General features: G+C 41.9%; 1 protein-coding gene across 1 annotated transcript; it reads right to left on the bottom strand.

Moving 5' to 3' along the window:
• Nucleotides 1–8,218: 8,218 nt before the first annotated feature.
• LOC125456469 (vascular cell adhesion protein 1) lies at nucleotides 8,219–13,997 on the bottom strand. Its single transcript, XM_048539590.2, has 7 exons — nucleotides 13,267–13,997; nucleotides 12,449–12,724; nucleotides 11,621–11,914; nucleotides 11,232–11,498; nucleotides 10,880–11,143; nucleotides 10,516–10,770; nucleotides 8,219–10,412 (listed from the first exon to the last, which is right to left on the bottom strand). The coding sequence occupies exons 1-7, from the start codon at nucleotides 13,325–13,327 to the stop codon at nucleotides 10,246–10,248; spliced, it is 1,584 nt and encodes a 527-aa protein (XP_048395547.1). The 5' UTR covers nucleotides 13,328–13,997; the 3' UTR covers nucleotides 8,219–10,245.
• Nucleotides 13,998–14,478: the final 481 nt, after the last annotated feature.

Here is a 14,478-nt window from a genome sequence, read left to right as displayed (position 1 = left end):
CAACTTCTATTGCAAAGGCAGAGTAACCCAAGGCTGCAAGCCCAGAAGGTTGCATTTTATCAACTCAAGGGTGATGCCCAAATATTAGTCCAGAAGGCGAAAGACATGTGATGTAGAGAAAGCCAAGGATATCTTAAAAATATGTTTGCCATCTGACGTTCAAAGTTTCTTTTGAGCTACCTGGACCATCTACAGACCAAGCTCACATAAACAAAGTACCCTTTATTGTCAGGATGGTGTCTTTTCTTCTTAAGGATGGTAATACCACTACTAAGTGCTAGAAAGGGCACTTTGAACAACAACACAACCAAGAATCCACAGTGGCAGCTGATGCTGTCCAGGCTATCTCTCGGGACCCTGTGCTAGAATAAATGACAAACCACTAGAAAGCTGCAACAAGTAAACAGATGAAAAACAATAAATCCTGCAGCCCTGATGGCATTCGAAGTGAGACTGTTAAGTTTAGCTGACTTGTCCTCATTAGGTGTCCAATAGATTAATCCTATGGATTTGAGAATAAGAAAAACCTCAAATTCAGAATGTGGTAATTGTAATGTTTAAAAGACACTTGGATAAGTGCATGAATAGGAAGGATTTGGAGGGATATGGTCCAGGAGCAGGCTGTTGGGACTAGTTTAGTTTGGTATGATGTTCAACATACCCTGGTTGGATCAAAGGTTCTGTTTCTGCGCTGTATGACTGACTCTAACAACTGAAACTGTTCATTACATTCATTGACCTGACAATGTTTTTGATCCAATAAATCTTGAGGTAGCATGGATTGTGCTGCAAACATTTGGATACCAAGAATTTCATCAAAATCTTGCAACCTCTGAATAAAGAGTATTCTATGTGTAATCCTCACCACTGACAGTACCGTGTGTGATAAGTTGTTCACCATAGAGCAGGTTTGCTGCCAACATTCCCTATTGATGCAAGACTCACATGATCTGGTTTGTTACAGGAAAACAACTTGCTGGTCCAATGAGAAGTAGCTCTTGTCTCAAGCAAAATGTAATTTATTGTGTGTTCGTAACATTGTTATGAAGACAACGAGGAGGAGCTGGATGCTTGGTCCCACTCTTTCCAGATTCTAAGCTGTTTCCTGATCAAGTCCGTGTTATATCATCATAAATGGTAGTGCTTAAGGCTCTCTGTATTAATCCTTTCGTACACTTACACCTTATAAAACGTCACCCCTAAGCAATTTTTCCATTATCAATGTTATACATTTATGTATAAAATTATGTTAACCTTAAGGCTGAATTCAGAAATTCAGAAGATCTGGACATTTCATTGTTCTGAAAGAATTCATTCTATTCAGACTTGGAAGATTGATTGGCCTCTGGGTTGAAGAATAACTTTTATTCATTCATGGGATATGGGCATCATTTGCTGGGCCAGCATACTGTCCACCTCACAATGTTTTGAGAAAGTGTTGGTGTGCTGCTTTCTAGAACTATTGCAATCAATTTGATGAAACCGCACCTACAATGCTGTTTGGGAGAGAATTCCAGAATATTGACCCAGTGACACTGAAGGAATAGCATTATTATTCTAAGTCAGGATTGTTATGACTTAACAGGGAAGATTGTACCAATAAACATGAGCTACTACTCAACAAACTGTTGCAAGATTGCATAAGTTCCCAGTTAGACCACTAAGTTGAGCAATTTGCCTCACTGCTATCATGGAGAAAAGCAGTACACACTAACCTCATCCCACCTCCTTGACCTGTCCGTCTTCCCTGGACTGACCTATCCCCTCCCCACCTACACTCTCTCCACCTATCTTCTTTACTCTCCATCTTCGGTCCACCTCCCCCTCTCTCCCTATTTATTCCAGTTCCCTCTCCCCATCCCCCTCTCTGATGAAGGGTCTAGGCCCGAAACGTCAGCTTTTGTGTTCCTGAGATGCTGCTTGGCCTGCTGTGTTCATCCAGCCTCACATTTTATTATCTTGGAACACACTAAGTTTTGTCATTAACAGAAAACAACTCTATTTCTTGTAAAATACTTCAATTTTAAAAAGTGTAGAGAAAGGATTTCTCATCTACCACCAAATAAACTGATTTATACCCCTTTCAAAAACCCAAATATCTCTTAATTCATGATTAAGACAGTCAAAAGACAAAGTTTGACACCTTATTGCTGAAAAATAATATAGATAGTGAAAGCAAAATTCCAAAACTCAAAAGTCTAGATTTCAAAGGTAGATGAAATTGCCTACATGATTCTTTTTGAATTTTGGCTCTGATTACGTGGTGTTGTCTAAAAGTCAATGATTGGATTTCACTTTGATTGTTGATCCCGTAGATCTAGATTTTTTTTGTTATTAGAATGATTTATTTTAATCTTTTGTTTTTTCCATCCTTGCTCCGCATGAAGAGTGAGGGGGAGATACAGATGTTTCCCATTCAGTCTCACGTATCCCTCACTACTTCAAAAAGCAACAGTCTTTTGTACAGTTAAGAAAACGCAGCACTTGATTATTGCAAGTTGCAAGACTCTTCTAGTATTTCAGTTATGTAACAGTTAATTTTCTATTTTAGCTTGTAGTCCCAAAAAAAGAAAGATATATGGCCTCTTACAGGATGTTGAACGGCTTGGAAGGGGATTTGGAAGTGGTGATGTTCTCATGTGTCTGCTGGATTTATCTTTCTAAGATGGTAGTGGTCATAGATTTGGAAGGCACTAAGGAGCCTTGGTGAATTCATGTGGTGCATCTTGTAGATGGTACACACTGCTGCTACTGAGCATTGGTGTTGGGAGGAATGACTGTTGTAGGGTGGATGTGGTGCCAGTCAAGAGGGCTGGATAGTATCGAGCTTCTGGAGTGTTGTTAGAGCTAGCGCGTGTGGGCAGGTAGTGAGTATTCGATCACTAATGTCATTGTAGATGGTGGACAGGGTTTGGGGAGTCAGGAGGGAAGTTACTTACTGCAGATTTCCTAGGCTCTGATCTGCTATTATAACCACAGTATTTATATAGAGTCATATAGCATGGAAACAGGCTCTTTGTCTCAGCTACCCATGCCAACAAGATTTCCTAAACTGAACTAACCCCATTTGCCTGTACTTGGCCCATATCCCTCCAAATTTTTCCGATCCACATACCTGTCCAAATGTCTTTTAAATGTTATAATTGTACCCGCCTCTACCACTTCCTCTGCAGCTCTCTCCATATGTGCACCACCCTCTTTGTGTGAAAACGTTGTCCCTTCAGGTCCCTTTTAAATCTTTCCCCTCTCACCTTAAGGCTATGCCCTCTAGCTTTAGACTCCCTACCCTGGGGATATTCACCTTAGCTGTGCCTGTTGTGATTTTACATACCTCTATTAGGTCAACCCTCAGCCTCTGATGCGCCAGGGGAAAAAAAGATTATAGCCTATCCAGGCCCTCCTTATAACTCAAATCTTCCAGTCTTGTTGGTATCCTTGTAAATCTTCCTGGCACCCTTTCCGGTTGAATAACATCCACCCTTTCACAGCGTGCCCAGAATTATTGTGTGTGTGTGTGTGTGTGTGTGTAAGTACATGAGTATGTACATGTGTGAAAGAGGCAATATGTGTCTGTCAGAGAGCCTGTATATGTGAGAGAGTGAGTGGGAATGTGTGTATGGATGTAATTCCTTCTGAAACACAATTATTCCATTCTGTCATCTGGGGTACCTCTAATCTTAAGTAATACCTTTATGAAGGTCAGATCTATTTCTTCCTGCAGAAATAATTTCTTCTCCTCCCAGCACAGTCTCAATGGACCAAAGCATCTTTTTCCTGTGCTTGAGGTAAAACCGGCATGTGCTGCTGTCATTAGAGGGGCAAGTGGCAGCTATTCAACCTGAGGATCACTACACCTCAAGCAATGGGGGAAGATTGAGAGGGGAGAGTCCTTTGATCTCAGGTAACCTCAGCCACTGTTGGAATTGAAGCCATGCAGTGACTGTCACTCTGCAACACAAGCCAGCTGTCCAAGCCAACAGAGTTAACTGACCCGAAATTGCTTTCGACTTTTACAAATCTATAACTGTATCCTGCATCTCTGGACCTTGGTCATCCTTTCTGAGTGGCAGCTTCCATGGGGTTGTATTCACCACATCCTCAAGCTGTGACAGCAGATTTTTATTCCAAATCTGTGGATACGTATGTGTTGCGTGCTGACTCGTTAATTTTTTGATTAGCTTGGATACTTCCGTTTGGCCTCTGCGATTGCTGCATTAGTCCAACCACTAAGTTCTCTTCCTCAGTTCTGCTATTTAAGGATTGTTTCTTGCTTGGCATGATCTCTGTCACTGATGATAAGAATTCTTCGTAGGAAGATAAGGTAATTGCATTTTCTGAACTTGTACCTTCCCATCTGGCGTGAGATTGAAATCCGTCATAACGATTTGTGCCCCAAGTTGCCCTGCACTGAGTTGCCTCAGTTCAGACTCATGAAGAGGATCAAGTGGGCTATGCTGCTTATTGGCTATGTGCTTTCTAATAAATGTTTCTGATCCTTACTGTCTGAGCTTTCTTTGGTGTTGATGGAAGTGGAAAGAATTCCTGCCAATCCAGCAGGTTTCCATCTTGCCGATTGTACGGAACCAATTTCCAGTGCCAACGTGGTTAATTTCAGTGGATTCTGACATCTTTTGGGTTCTGCCATGAGTCTAGGGAATTACATGAAGTCACCAATTGTCTTTTGACCAATTGTTCCATGACTAGCTGTTTCTTAACTGACTGTTCTTTGGTCTGTTGTTCCATTATTGGTTTCTCCTGGACCAGTTTGTTCTTGCTTTCCACAACATTGTGAGGATCTGGAGGAACACAATCGTTCAGGCAGCATCCGAGGAGTAGGAAAGCCAACAGTTCAGGTCGGCATACTTCTTCAAAACTGGGGAGGGGTAAGGGAGCTAGGGAATAAATAGAGGGAGGAGAGGTTGGGCTGGGGAAAGGCGGGTGGGATGGTGATAGGTGGATGCAGGTAGGTGGTGGAGACTGATCAGTGGGAAGGGTGGGGCAGATAGTTGGGGCTCTTCCTTGCCTTTGACTAGCTTAACTCATTCTTTTATTTGAAGAAGTTTCAGGGCAAGACGTACATTCATATTCAAGGGTGAGAAATCATGGATTATGAATTATGTATGAGTTTTCTGCATTCAAAAGTCACTTATGTAGGAGAGTTGTTTGTAGAATGTCTTTAATATTTAACGGTTTACCTCCTAGACTATGTACAGTAACTATGACTGCAGAATATGTGTTTTCAGGCATGATTGACTCGATGATAGTTGTCCTATATGAAGCCTAAAATTAGTGAGTTGCCCATTGTCTTAATTTTCCTTTTGACAAAAGATTATTAATCACTAATTCCCCCCAGAACTCTTTCGGCATTTTTTTTTGTACTGTTCTACCTAGTGTAGGTAGCTATTTGCCTTTTTGTTTTTCTGTGACCCTCTCCTATTTCAGTATATTTTGTGAAAGTGACTCATTATGTTACAGGTGAAATGTTCTTTTTTAACAGCTGGCTGCTGTCTGTACCTGGGAGGCCTGTTTGTGCTACAGAGCCGACAAAGACATTTAGTACCCATTGTCTGTCTTATTCTGTACTGATACATTATATGTGACTTGTTGGTTTGGTACTTTAATAACTAAATAGATTCTGCAAATCTCTATATGACTGATCTTCTCTTAGGATGATCTGTGCTGTTTACAAACTTCTTTTAGAATTATTTGTCAAATTTCTTTGAGTCGAAAGAACACTTCACTCCAGAGAAAGGCATACAGAAGATGAATGAAGTTGAAAACTCATCCCTTCCAGAAACAATTCTGTGTCTTATGAACTCTGACTTTAAACGATCTCAATTGCATTCCTCCGCTAATCTGATTAGATCATTATTTTAAACAACATTATCCAGTGACAGAGGATTCTGTAAAGTTCCTTTTCCTTTCCATCACTCAATACTCCAATCAGCCCCCTCCCACTAACACTAATCAACCAGCAAGCAGGGAACCTCTGCATTACTGACAGCTCAAATCCCAGAAATGTAATTGGTGTGTTGCCTTTTTAATAAATACTAACTGACCTGCTATGCATTTCTAGCAACTGTTGGTTTTGCTTTTACTTTTGCTTCCTTGAGACTAAGTGGTGCGATTGATGCTTTGTGGTTCCCCAGTTTAAATTCCATTAAATGTTTCTCCTTTTTTGTAATGAACAGAAATGTGTGTGCACGAAAATTTCCCCTTCTTTCAGAGATTAAAATGGTAACTCCCTTAAAACCCACATTGTGTACCAGAAATAGGAACATTGGCTTTGTTTGCATGTTAGAATGCAAAACAAATGAAAGACATTCAAGTCAGAAAACAATGCCAGACAAGATTTGGAAAATTTTTTATTTTGTTTGATGCTGTAAAAACACGGGAGCCTGTTCCCCAGACACATTAAGAACGGGCATTCTGATCACATTCAGTACTGAATTGATAGACTTTCATGTGGTTAACTTAATGTAGTTCCAGGAATACAATATAACAAGTGTTGCACTTGCTAGACAGTGTGTTCAGCCCGTATATCCTGTAAAAGATTGAGGTGACTCTTAATAGCAGTATGAAATGATCTTTATTGGTTTTAACACAATTAATATTATAATAACCATTTTGCTACAGATTTACAACTAATACTATGAATCTGATACTAATACTGTAAATCTAAGTCAGTATCATGCACTTTAACTTAACTTGGACTGATCAAACATCACTATACTAGATCTTGCCCTTGATCCTCATGGTAATAGTCATCTGGTCTTCCTTTCCTGCTGGTCCTGGGGCAACTCTTCTTGCAGTATGTTGATCTCGAGTTACAGTTCCTGAGGGTACTTTTGCAGTGATTCTTATCCTGGGAAGCTTCCACACTCCTTTGAGAGGATCTTCGATTCCCACCAATAGATTAATCAGGATTCGATTACCCTGATTGATCAGACCTAATCAGGGAGTGTCATGCGGATAGTGGGGTGGTCTTTGGTCCTCCATTTCAGAAAGTGTCAGGGGCACGCAAGACAGATAGGTTTCCCAGGTAAGGGTGTGAGACGTCTCTTTGTTCCGGAAACAGCTTTATGTTTCCCATTGTCCTAGTAAATAGGCTTAGTCAATTGTGTGATAACAAGGCCTAGAGGTGGATGAACACACCAGGCCAAGCAGCATCAGAGGAGCAGGAAAGCTGACGTTCTGGTCCTAGACCCTTCTTCAGAAATCTAAAGAAGGGTGTAAGCTTGAAACGTCAGCCTTCCTACTCCTCTGATGCTGCTTGGCCTGCTGTGTTCATCCGGCTCTACACCTTGTTATATCAGATTCTCCAGCATCTGCAGTCCCTACTATCTGTTAGTCAATTGTGTATTGTGCTGTCTGCACCTGCCTGTCTGGGTCTGCAGCTTGTTTATTTCGGTATCTTTGCACAGATACTTTGGCCAATGTTTGACTTGATTTTGCAGCATGCTTGGTATTATCCAATTCTGTCATTTTGAATGGCCGATCTGACTACACAAGTCAACCATTTCCAAATGCAAAGGATTACTTTGAAACTAAAACACAGAAGCCGACTATTAACAAGGTGTAGAGCTGGAAGAACACAGCAGGCCAAGCAGCATCAGAGGAGCAGAAAGCTGATGTTTCGGGCCTAGACCCTCCTTCAGAAATGGGGGAGGGTAAGGGGATTCTGAAATAAATAGGAAGAGAGGGGGGAGGCGGATGGAAGATGGATAGAGGAGAAGATAGGTGGAGAGGAGACAGACCGGTCAAAGAGGCGGGGATGGAGCCAGTAAAGGTGAGTGTAAGGTGGGGAGTTAGTGAGGAGATAGGTCAGTCCAGGGAAGACAGACAGGTCAATGGGGCAGGATGAGGTTAGTAGGCACGAGATGGGGGTGGGGCTTGAGGTGGAAGGAGGGGATAGGTGGGAGGAAGGACAGGTTAGTTAGACTGACCTATCTCCGCACCTACACACCTCTACTGGCTCAATCCCGGCCTCTTTGACCGGTCTGCCTCCTCTCCCCTATCTTCTCCTCTATCCATCTTCTATCCGCCTCCACCCTCTCCCTATTTATTTCAGATCCCTCTTCCCCTCTCCCATTTCTGAAGAAGGGTCTAGGCCCGAAACATCAGCTCTCCAGCTCCTATGATGCTGCTTGGCCTGCTGTGTTCATCCAGCTCTACACCTTGTTATCTCAGATTCTCCAGCATCTGCAGTTCCTACTATCTCTGAAACAGTTTCTCTGTTACTCTTCCTTTATCCCCTTTGCTTTTCCTCTCTGTTGCTGTGTGCTTTAATGACGCTCCCTCACACCTCCCAAGTTACTTCATTTTATTCCTAATTATTCTTGTGCTTTTTCTATTTGTGTAGCGATTTGCAGATTCTCCCCAGTATGCCTTTGTCCAGTAGCAATTTCTTTTCCCACTACTCCCAGTATTGTCAGGACTAATAAATTGATATTGTTGATCTTATATTTGACTCCCAGACCAGCAAGAGATTTTTTAAAAAAAATTTATTTCATTAAAAATACAATTGTCGCCCCGTAATCGACTGTACACTTGATATTTCAAGGTATTTAATCACCTTTGGAAGCAACGAAAACAATAATACAATTTCTTCCATGGATGCAACAAAAAAAAATCACCCAAAGTGTCTGTTTATCCACCATTTTGGAAACTAATTATTTATACACTTCTGCAAGTGTCACATGCAGGCAAGCAACTGTAATAAAATTAAGATACAACACAGCAGGCCAGGCAGCAGAGGAGCAGGTAAGTTGACTTTGGGTCGGGACCCTTCTTCAGAAATGGGGATGGGGAAGGGAAAGGGAGCTGGGAAGTAGAGAGAGAGGAGGGGTGGGACTGGGGCTGGGGCAGGTAGGTGGGATGGTGAGAGGTGTGTGGAGGTAGGTGGGATGGTGAGAGGTGTGTGGAGGTAGGGAGTGGTGGGGATTGGTCAGTGGGAGGGATAGGTAGGAGGGAACATGGACAGGTTGCATCAGTTCAAGCAGGTGGGGATGAGAGTGAGATTTGGTCATGGGATGAGGCTGGGAGTGGGGAGATTGTAAAACTGGTAAATTCATTAACTGTTTGCGTTCTGAACTTGTATTATATGAATTACCTGTTAAAGTTCTTTGAAGTGAACAAATGTAATTCCAGTTTTTATTAAGTTGCTTAGTTCAAATTACTGGATAATTCAAAATTTCACCCAAAGAAAGCTTTGAATTAACGGAAGCAGACTGTAGGATAAATTAAATTGAATTTATTTTGTCATATATGAGTCATAATTGGGCACGATTTCTAATCCCAGTTTTAGAAATTGATCCCACCCTAGCATAATGTCACAGACCAGCACAGTATTCAAGCTCAACCCAGTAGTCAGTGCCTGGATACAGCCACAGTGGATAGTGTTTTGGATCTATAGATCCAGAACTGGTTGTGGAACTAGTCCTCACTACCTTAGCAGGTTGTGCTGCAGCAACGCAACATCTCAATATAGTTTGTCTACAGCATTAGCCTGTAGCTGCCTGAATTATTGCAGATATTTTAGTATAAATTGGAGATCGCTGTCACTTGTAGGTACCAGGCCTGCTGTGATAGCGGGATGGGCACTGAATTTAACAGCACTTAGCAACCGTATCTACATCACTATTGAGTGTTAAGAGCCTGAATGTGAATCTGCTTTCTACAGCTAGTTACCACAGTCATTGCCAGTGACTATTTTAAAGTGAATTGTTTCTACAGTTTTACTATCAACATAATATACATTGAAATTAATAAATATCACAGAACTATTTAGGTAAAAAACATTTAAAAACTATTTACAATAAAGTGTCTTAAGTTCAAGTTTTCTTTTGCCTTCCATTCTCTGAATGTCAACTGTTGGTAATGCTATTGCATCACATTCATATGACAGGGACTGTCCTATGCTTTGTATCACCCAAAGCATCCCTAAATTCTTATCCATCTTGGAAACAAAATTATTTTCACTGTTCTGCAAATGTCACATGGAGGTGAGCAATTGTGATAAAATTAAGTTTGCATTCTGAAGAAGTCATATTATTTGAATTATCTGTTAAAGTTCTTTGAAGTGAACAAAGGTAATTACTTTTTTTTTAAAAATTCCTTTGTTCAAGTTCCTGGACAATTCAAAAGTCATCTCCCAGTCCACCATCCTGCTTCTAACAGCAAGGCTAGAAGATTAAACAGTCGGTACAGTAGGAATATTAATTCCTCCAGTCCTTTATTTCTTCACTAGATCTGCTCTGTTGGCATCGTGTATGATCCCTTGCAGTTACTTCTGCGATAGATATAGTACATCGTACTAAATAATAATCCAGCAGATCCAAGTGAAGCACCTATGTATGCTGTTTCTAGGATCCCCCTCGGTTTCTCATCAGTAGGGACATATAGCGTTGTTCCTGTGGAGAAACATGGAACTAGGTTTAGAAATACATTACAGTAAAATAGCAGGCCCAGACACCACACTTCCGCAATTGTGTGCTGAAAGTATATTTTACTTACCAGTAACTTGTATTGACACAAATCCTGTTTGATTCCCCAATTCATTGATTACTTCAACCTCATAATATCCAGCATCACTGTGAGTTATTTGAAGGATGGAAAAGGAGTTGTTCGTGGATGGCAAAATAGTTTCACTATTATTCTCCCTTTTTTTCCAAGTGAAATTTGCAGAGAAATTGCTGTGAACAGTGCAGCCGATGGTGACATTCTCACCTTCACTAACCAATTTGGAAGGATGAACCCAAAGACTCAGAACTGTGGGGTAAGGAATAAAATTATATTGTCATTAATAAAATGTGTGAAAATTGTTAACTTTCAAGAAGTAGGATTTTTTAAAAACATATTCACCAATTTCCTTACAAACCTTGAACCACGAGCTCTGTGTTCTGGATCTGTGTTCCCAGATCATTTCTGGCTTCACATTCATACTGCCCTTCATCACTAGCGTGAGCCACATCAATTACAAATGTTCCATTCTTCGAGTCCAACTTTATCTGCCCACTTTCTGTCTTCTTGCTCAGAATGATCTGAGCGGGGGGGTTTGAGTGGCTGGTGCAGGTGACAGTGACACGCTCTCCTTCTTTCACAGCGGCTGGACTGATGGAGAGATGTGTATCTCGAGGTTCAGCTGTGTAGAGAGACACCGATGTTAGTAAATAGCAAGAAACCGCACCAAGCCAACGTCAGCACCTCGAAGAGAAAGAAGCTGCACTTACTGAGAATGTGAATCTCCAGTTGTCTGGCCTCCTGCCCCAGCATGTTGCTGGCTTCACAACGGTAGGTTCCGGAGTCTGCAAGCTGGGGTTTGGGCAGCTGCAGAGTGGATTCATTCTGGGCAATGACTGACCAACCCTGGGCTAATAGTTTGCTCCACACAAAGCTGGCAGGGGGCTTGCTCTCAGCAGTACAGGCCAGCTGGAGATCCTGACCCTCTCTCACTGTGGCAGATGGTGTTACAGAAATCTGCGTCATTCTGGGTGCATCTATGGAAGGAAGAGAAGGAGTTTAGTCATACAGTAAGAATGGGTTGAACCTTTTTGATGGAATATGTTGCTACTCCACACACTGTTGAATTTGGTGGTTAATTGTCTGTCTGGGTACTTACACAGGACGTGTAACATTAACTTGTCCTCCAAAGACTTTGAGAGTCCCTGGATGTAGAGCTGAGCCTGGCAGGTGATCTCCTGGCCTGAGTCACGCAGGGAAGGGATCAGTTCAGCGCTGAGGGTGATCGCCTCTCCACCGAATTGCTGCTTTTCCGCTAGGACCGTCTCTCCTTTCAATAGCTTGACCTCCCTTCTGCCCGGGGGGTAAACATCAGGCACGGTGCAGGAGACGGTGCTCTTCCGGCCCACTTCCAAAGTCCCGACCGCCTGCAGGATCAACGCATCTGGGAAAGCTGCAATTACGAGGTGTTTGAGGTCACTCTCAGCTAGAAGCGCGCACACTTTTATATCATCCCTCATGACCAGTTGCCCACATCTCCCAAACCTTACAAAAGCCCAGCTAGTCACAAACACACCCAGAAAACTGTTCTGCAACTGCTGACAACTTAAAGTCATACTTTTAAAAAAAACACCCAGTCCCGACCCGAAACGTCAACTTTCCTGTTCCTCTGATACTGCCTGACCTGCTGAGTTCTTCCAGCACCACACCGTGTTATCTCTAACCCAGAGCACAGCTACTCTCCTTTCAAACATTCAGTTCTGATACATTATTACACTTTGCTGGAGCAAGCAGGACTTGGAGCCAGGGCCTCCTGGGTCACGATAGGGTCATTTCGTCACGATAGGGTCATTTCCAGTGCACACAGGAGCTCTGAAACTAGGGGAAACTAACGGATTTTGTAAGCAAATACCGGCGGTAGCCCAGCGCCAGCGATCGGCAGCTAACTCAGACAAGGAACAAGAGAGAGTGAGAGATAAACACTCACAGTAAACGTCCACCGCCCGGGATTTCTGTTTCTTCTGCTCGCCGCAGGTCACGTAGCAGATGAATGTGTTCTCGTCCTGGCGGGTCACCGGGGAGAAGGTGAGGGTAGACACCGAGCCCTGGCTGCTCACCGTGCCCCCGAGAGGTTTGTCAATTCCGGTTCTCCAAACGAAACTAGGAGAGGGACAGTCCTTGCTTTCGCACCTCAGTACCAGCTCCTGGCCGACCCGGATCCACGGTAAAGGATCTGGCTGCAGCTGTATTTGGAAGCTGCATACTAGGGAGGGAGGCAAGCAATTTACAAAACTTCTTTTTTTGTTTAGAAAAGCAAGTTTATAAAAATATACATTTTTAATTTTTAGAAGCGTAACAATAAAGTTTACAAACTTAGGCAGTGTTTCAACTTATAAATAGCTTTCCACATTTATCAAGTTTATTATAAATATTTAATTTTAAAAAGTTCAACAGAATAAAAATGTTAATAAACTGAAATACAACTGTATGTGAAGAAAACGTTCCAACTTTGTCAAAAGTTTACACATTCCAGTTAAAAGTTCACAATTAAATGAACACAAATGAAAATAAGTTTACAAATACAAATGTTTCAAAAATTACAAATGTATCTAAAGTTTTCAATCATATAATGTTTACACAATTGAAGTTTAAACGGACATTTTTTTGAAGTTCACAAATGCACTTTACATGAACAGACAAAAGCCAAAACAGATTTTCTTGTTTTTGTAATGAACCAATGATAATGATTTGTTAAAAATCAAATAGCGGGCGGTAAACATTAAGAAAATGAATCCTGAGAATTACCCGTTGTGAGCAGGACTTTGAGTGTCAGCAAACGATACGGGTGTGAGCTTCCAGCAGCCATGGTGCGGTGCACTTTCTCAGTTCGAACCTGTGGTGTGTTCTGTCACTGCTAACCACTAAGGAACTGATGGTCGCGCTTGGTACTTGTTCCTCCCGTTTTATAGAGCCGTTTGCCGAACTGGGAACTTCCCGCTGCAATGAAAAGAAATTCCCAATCACCTGATCGAACATCCCCTTTTGCTTTGCCCAGATAGGTTCTGGGAACTTCCACCCGATCCGTGGAACCAAAAATCTAAGACCAGCACAGTTCGCCAACGAAAATACTAAGAAGCTTCCGGCAAATGAGAGATGCAACGATTAAAACTTCAACTTTAAAGTACCCGTTATCAATTACGAAGCAGTTATGTGGAGCCTTGGGGAGTAATTAAAGGGTAAGTTTTGTTCAGATGTGATTAAAATCGAGTCAGGTGGCTCATGAGAGTGCAGGAAGACCATGTCTATCTCTGGTCTGCGCCAGATTTTCATACATGGAATTCAACTTATGGGCTTCTGCCTTTTCAGTGCACACTTGAGTTCCTGGTAGTCCCTCATAATAATTGGAGAAAACGAAGCCTGTTCCCCACCAGCATGTCAATCAGATTAGCCACTATATGACTGTTTTTTTACTGCGAGGAAGAGAGCGATGCAACCATCGTTGGGCACTGGACTGCTTGTTGCTATCCGGTTGAAATTGTTCTTAAGTGAAACATGGGTAAGGACAGCACCAGGATTTTGCACAGCTCCGAGGAAAATAACAAATAGGGTAGGTGGGACCTATCCGAATTTACACCCCATGCAAGCCGTCAACAAAGTGGAGGAGAGGGAAGTGACTGAAGATGCTTAAAATGTTACTGCTGCCCAAGATTAGATTTATGTTTCATGAACACAAAGCCCATATATGTACTTAAGATCAAAGCAAATACACTCTTTCCATCAACACTAACTTAATCTTTGGAATGAATTGCTCAATGCTTTTTAAATTATTGGATAAGAATGAAAGTTTTATTCAACTATAATATGTCACCTTCTAAATAAAACATGATTAAGAACATACAGTCTATTATGGTAGTATTTGGGAGTACATTTGACTGAGAGAGGGAGAAGAGAGAAATAAAGGGAGAAGATTAACTATGAGGGTATGCTAGCCAGTAATATAAATGAAGACTGTAAGAG

This window comes from Stegostoma tigrinum, chromosome 8 (genome assembly GCF_030684315.1).
Source record: "Stegostoma tigrinum isolate sSteTig4 chromosome 8, sSteTig4.hap1, whole genome shotgun sequence".
In the NCBI taxonomy this organism is placed as follows: domain Eukaryota; kingdom Metazoa; phylum Chordata; class Chondrichthyes; order Orectolobiformes; family Stegostomatidae; genus Stegostoma; species Stegostoma tigrinum.
This window is presented reverse-complemented; position numbering and strand designations above follow the sequence as displayed.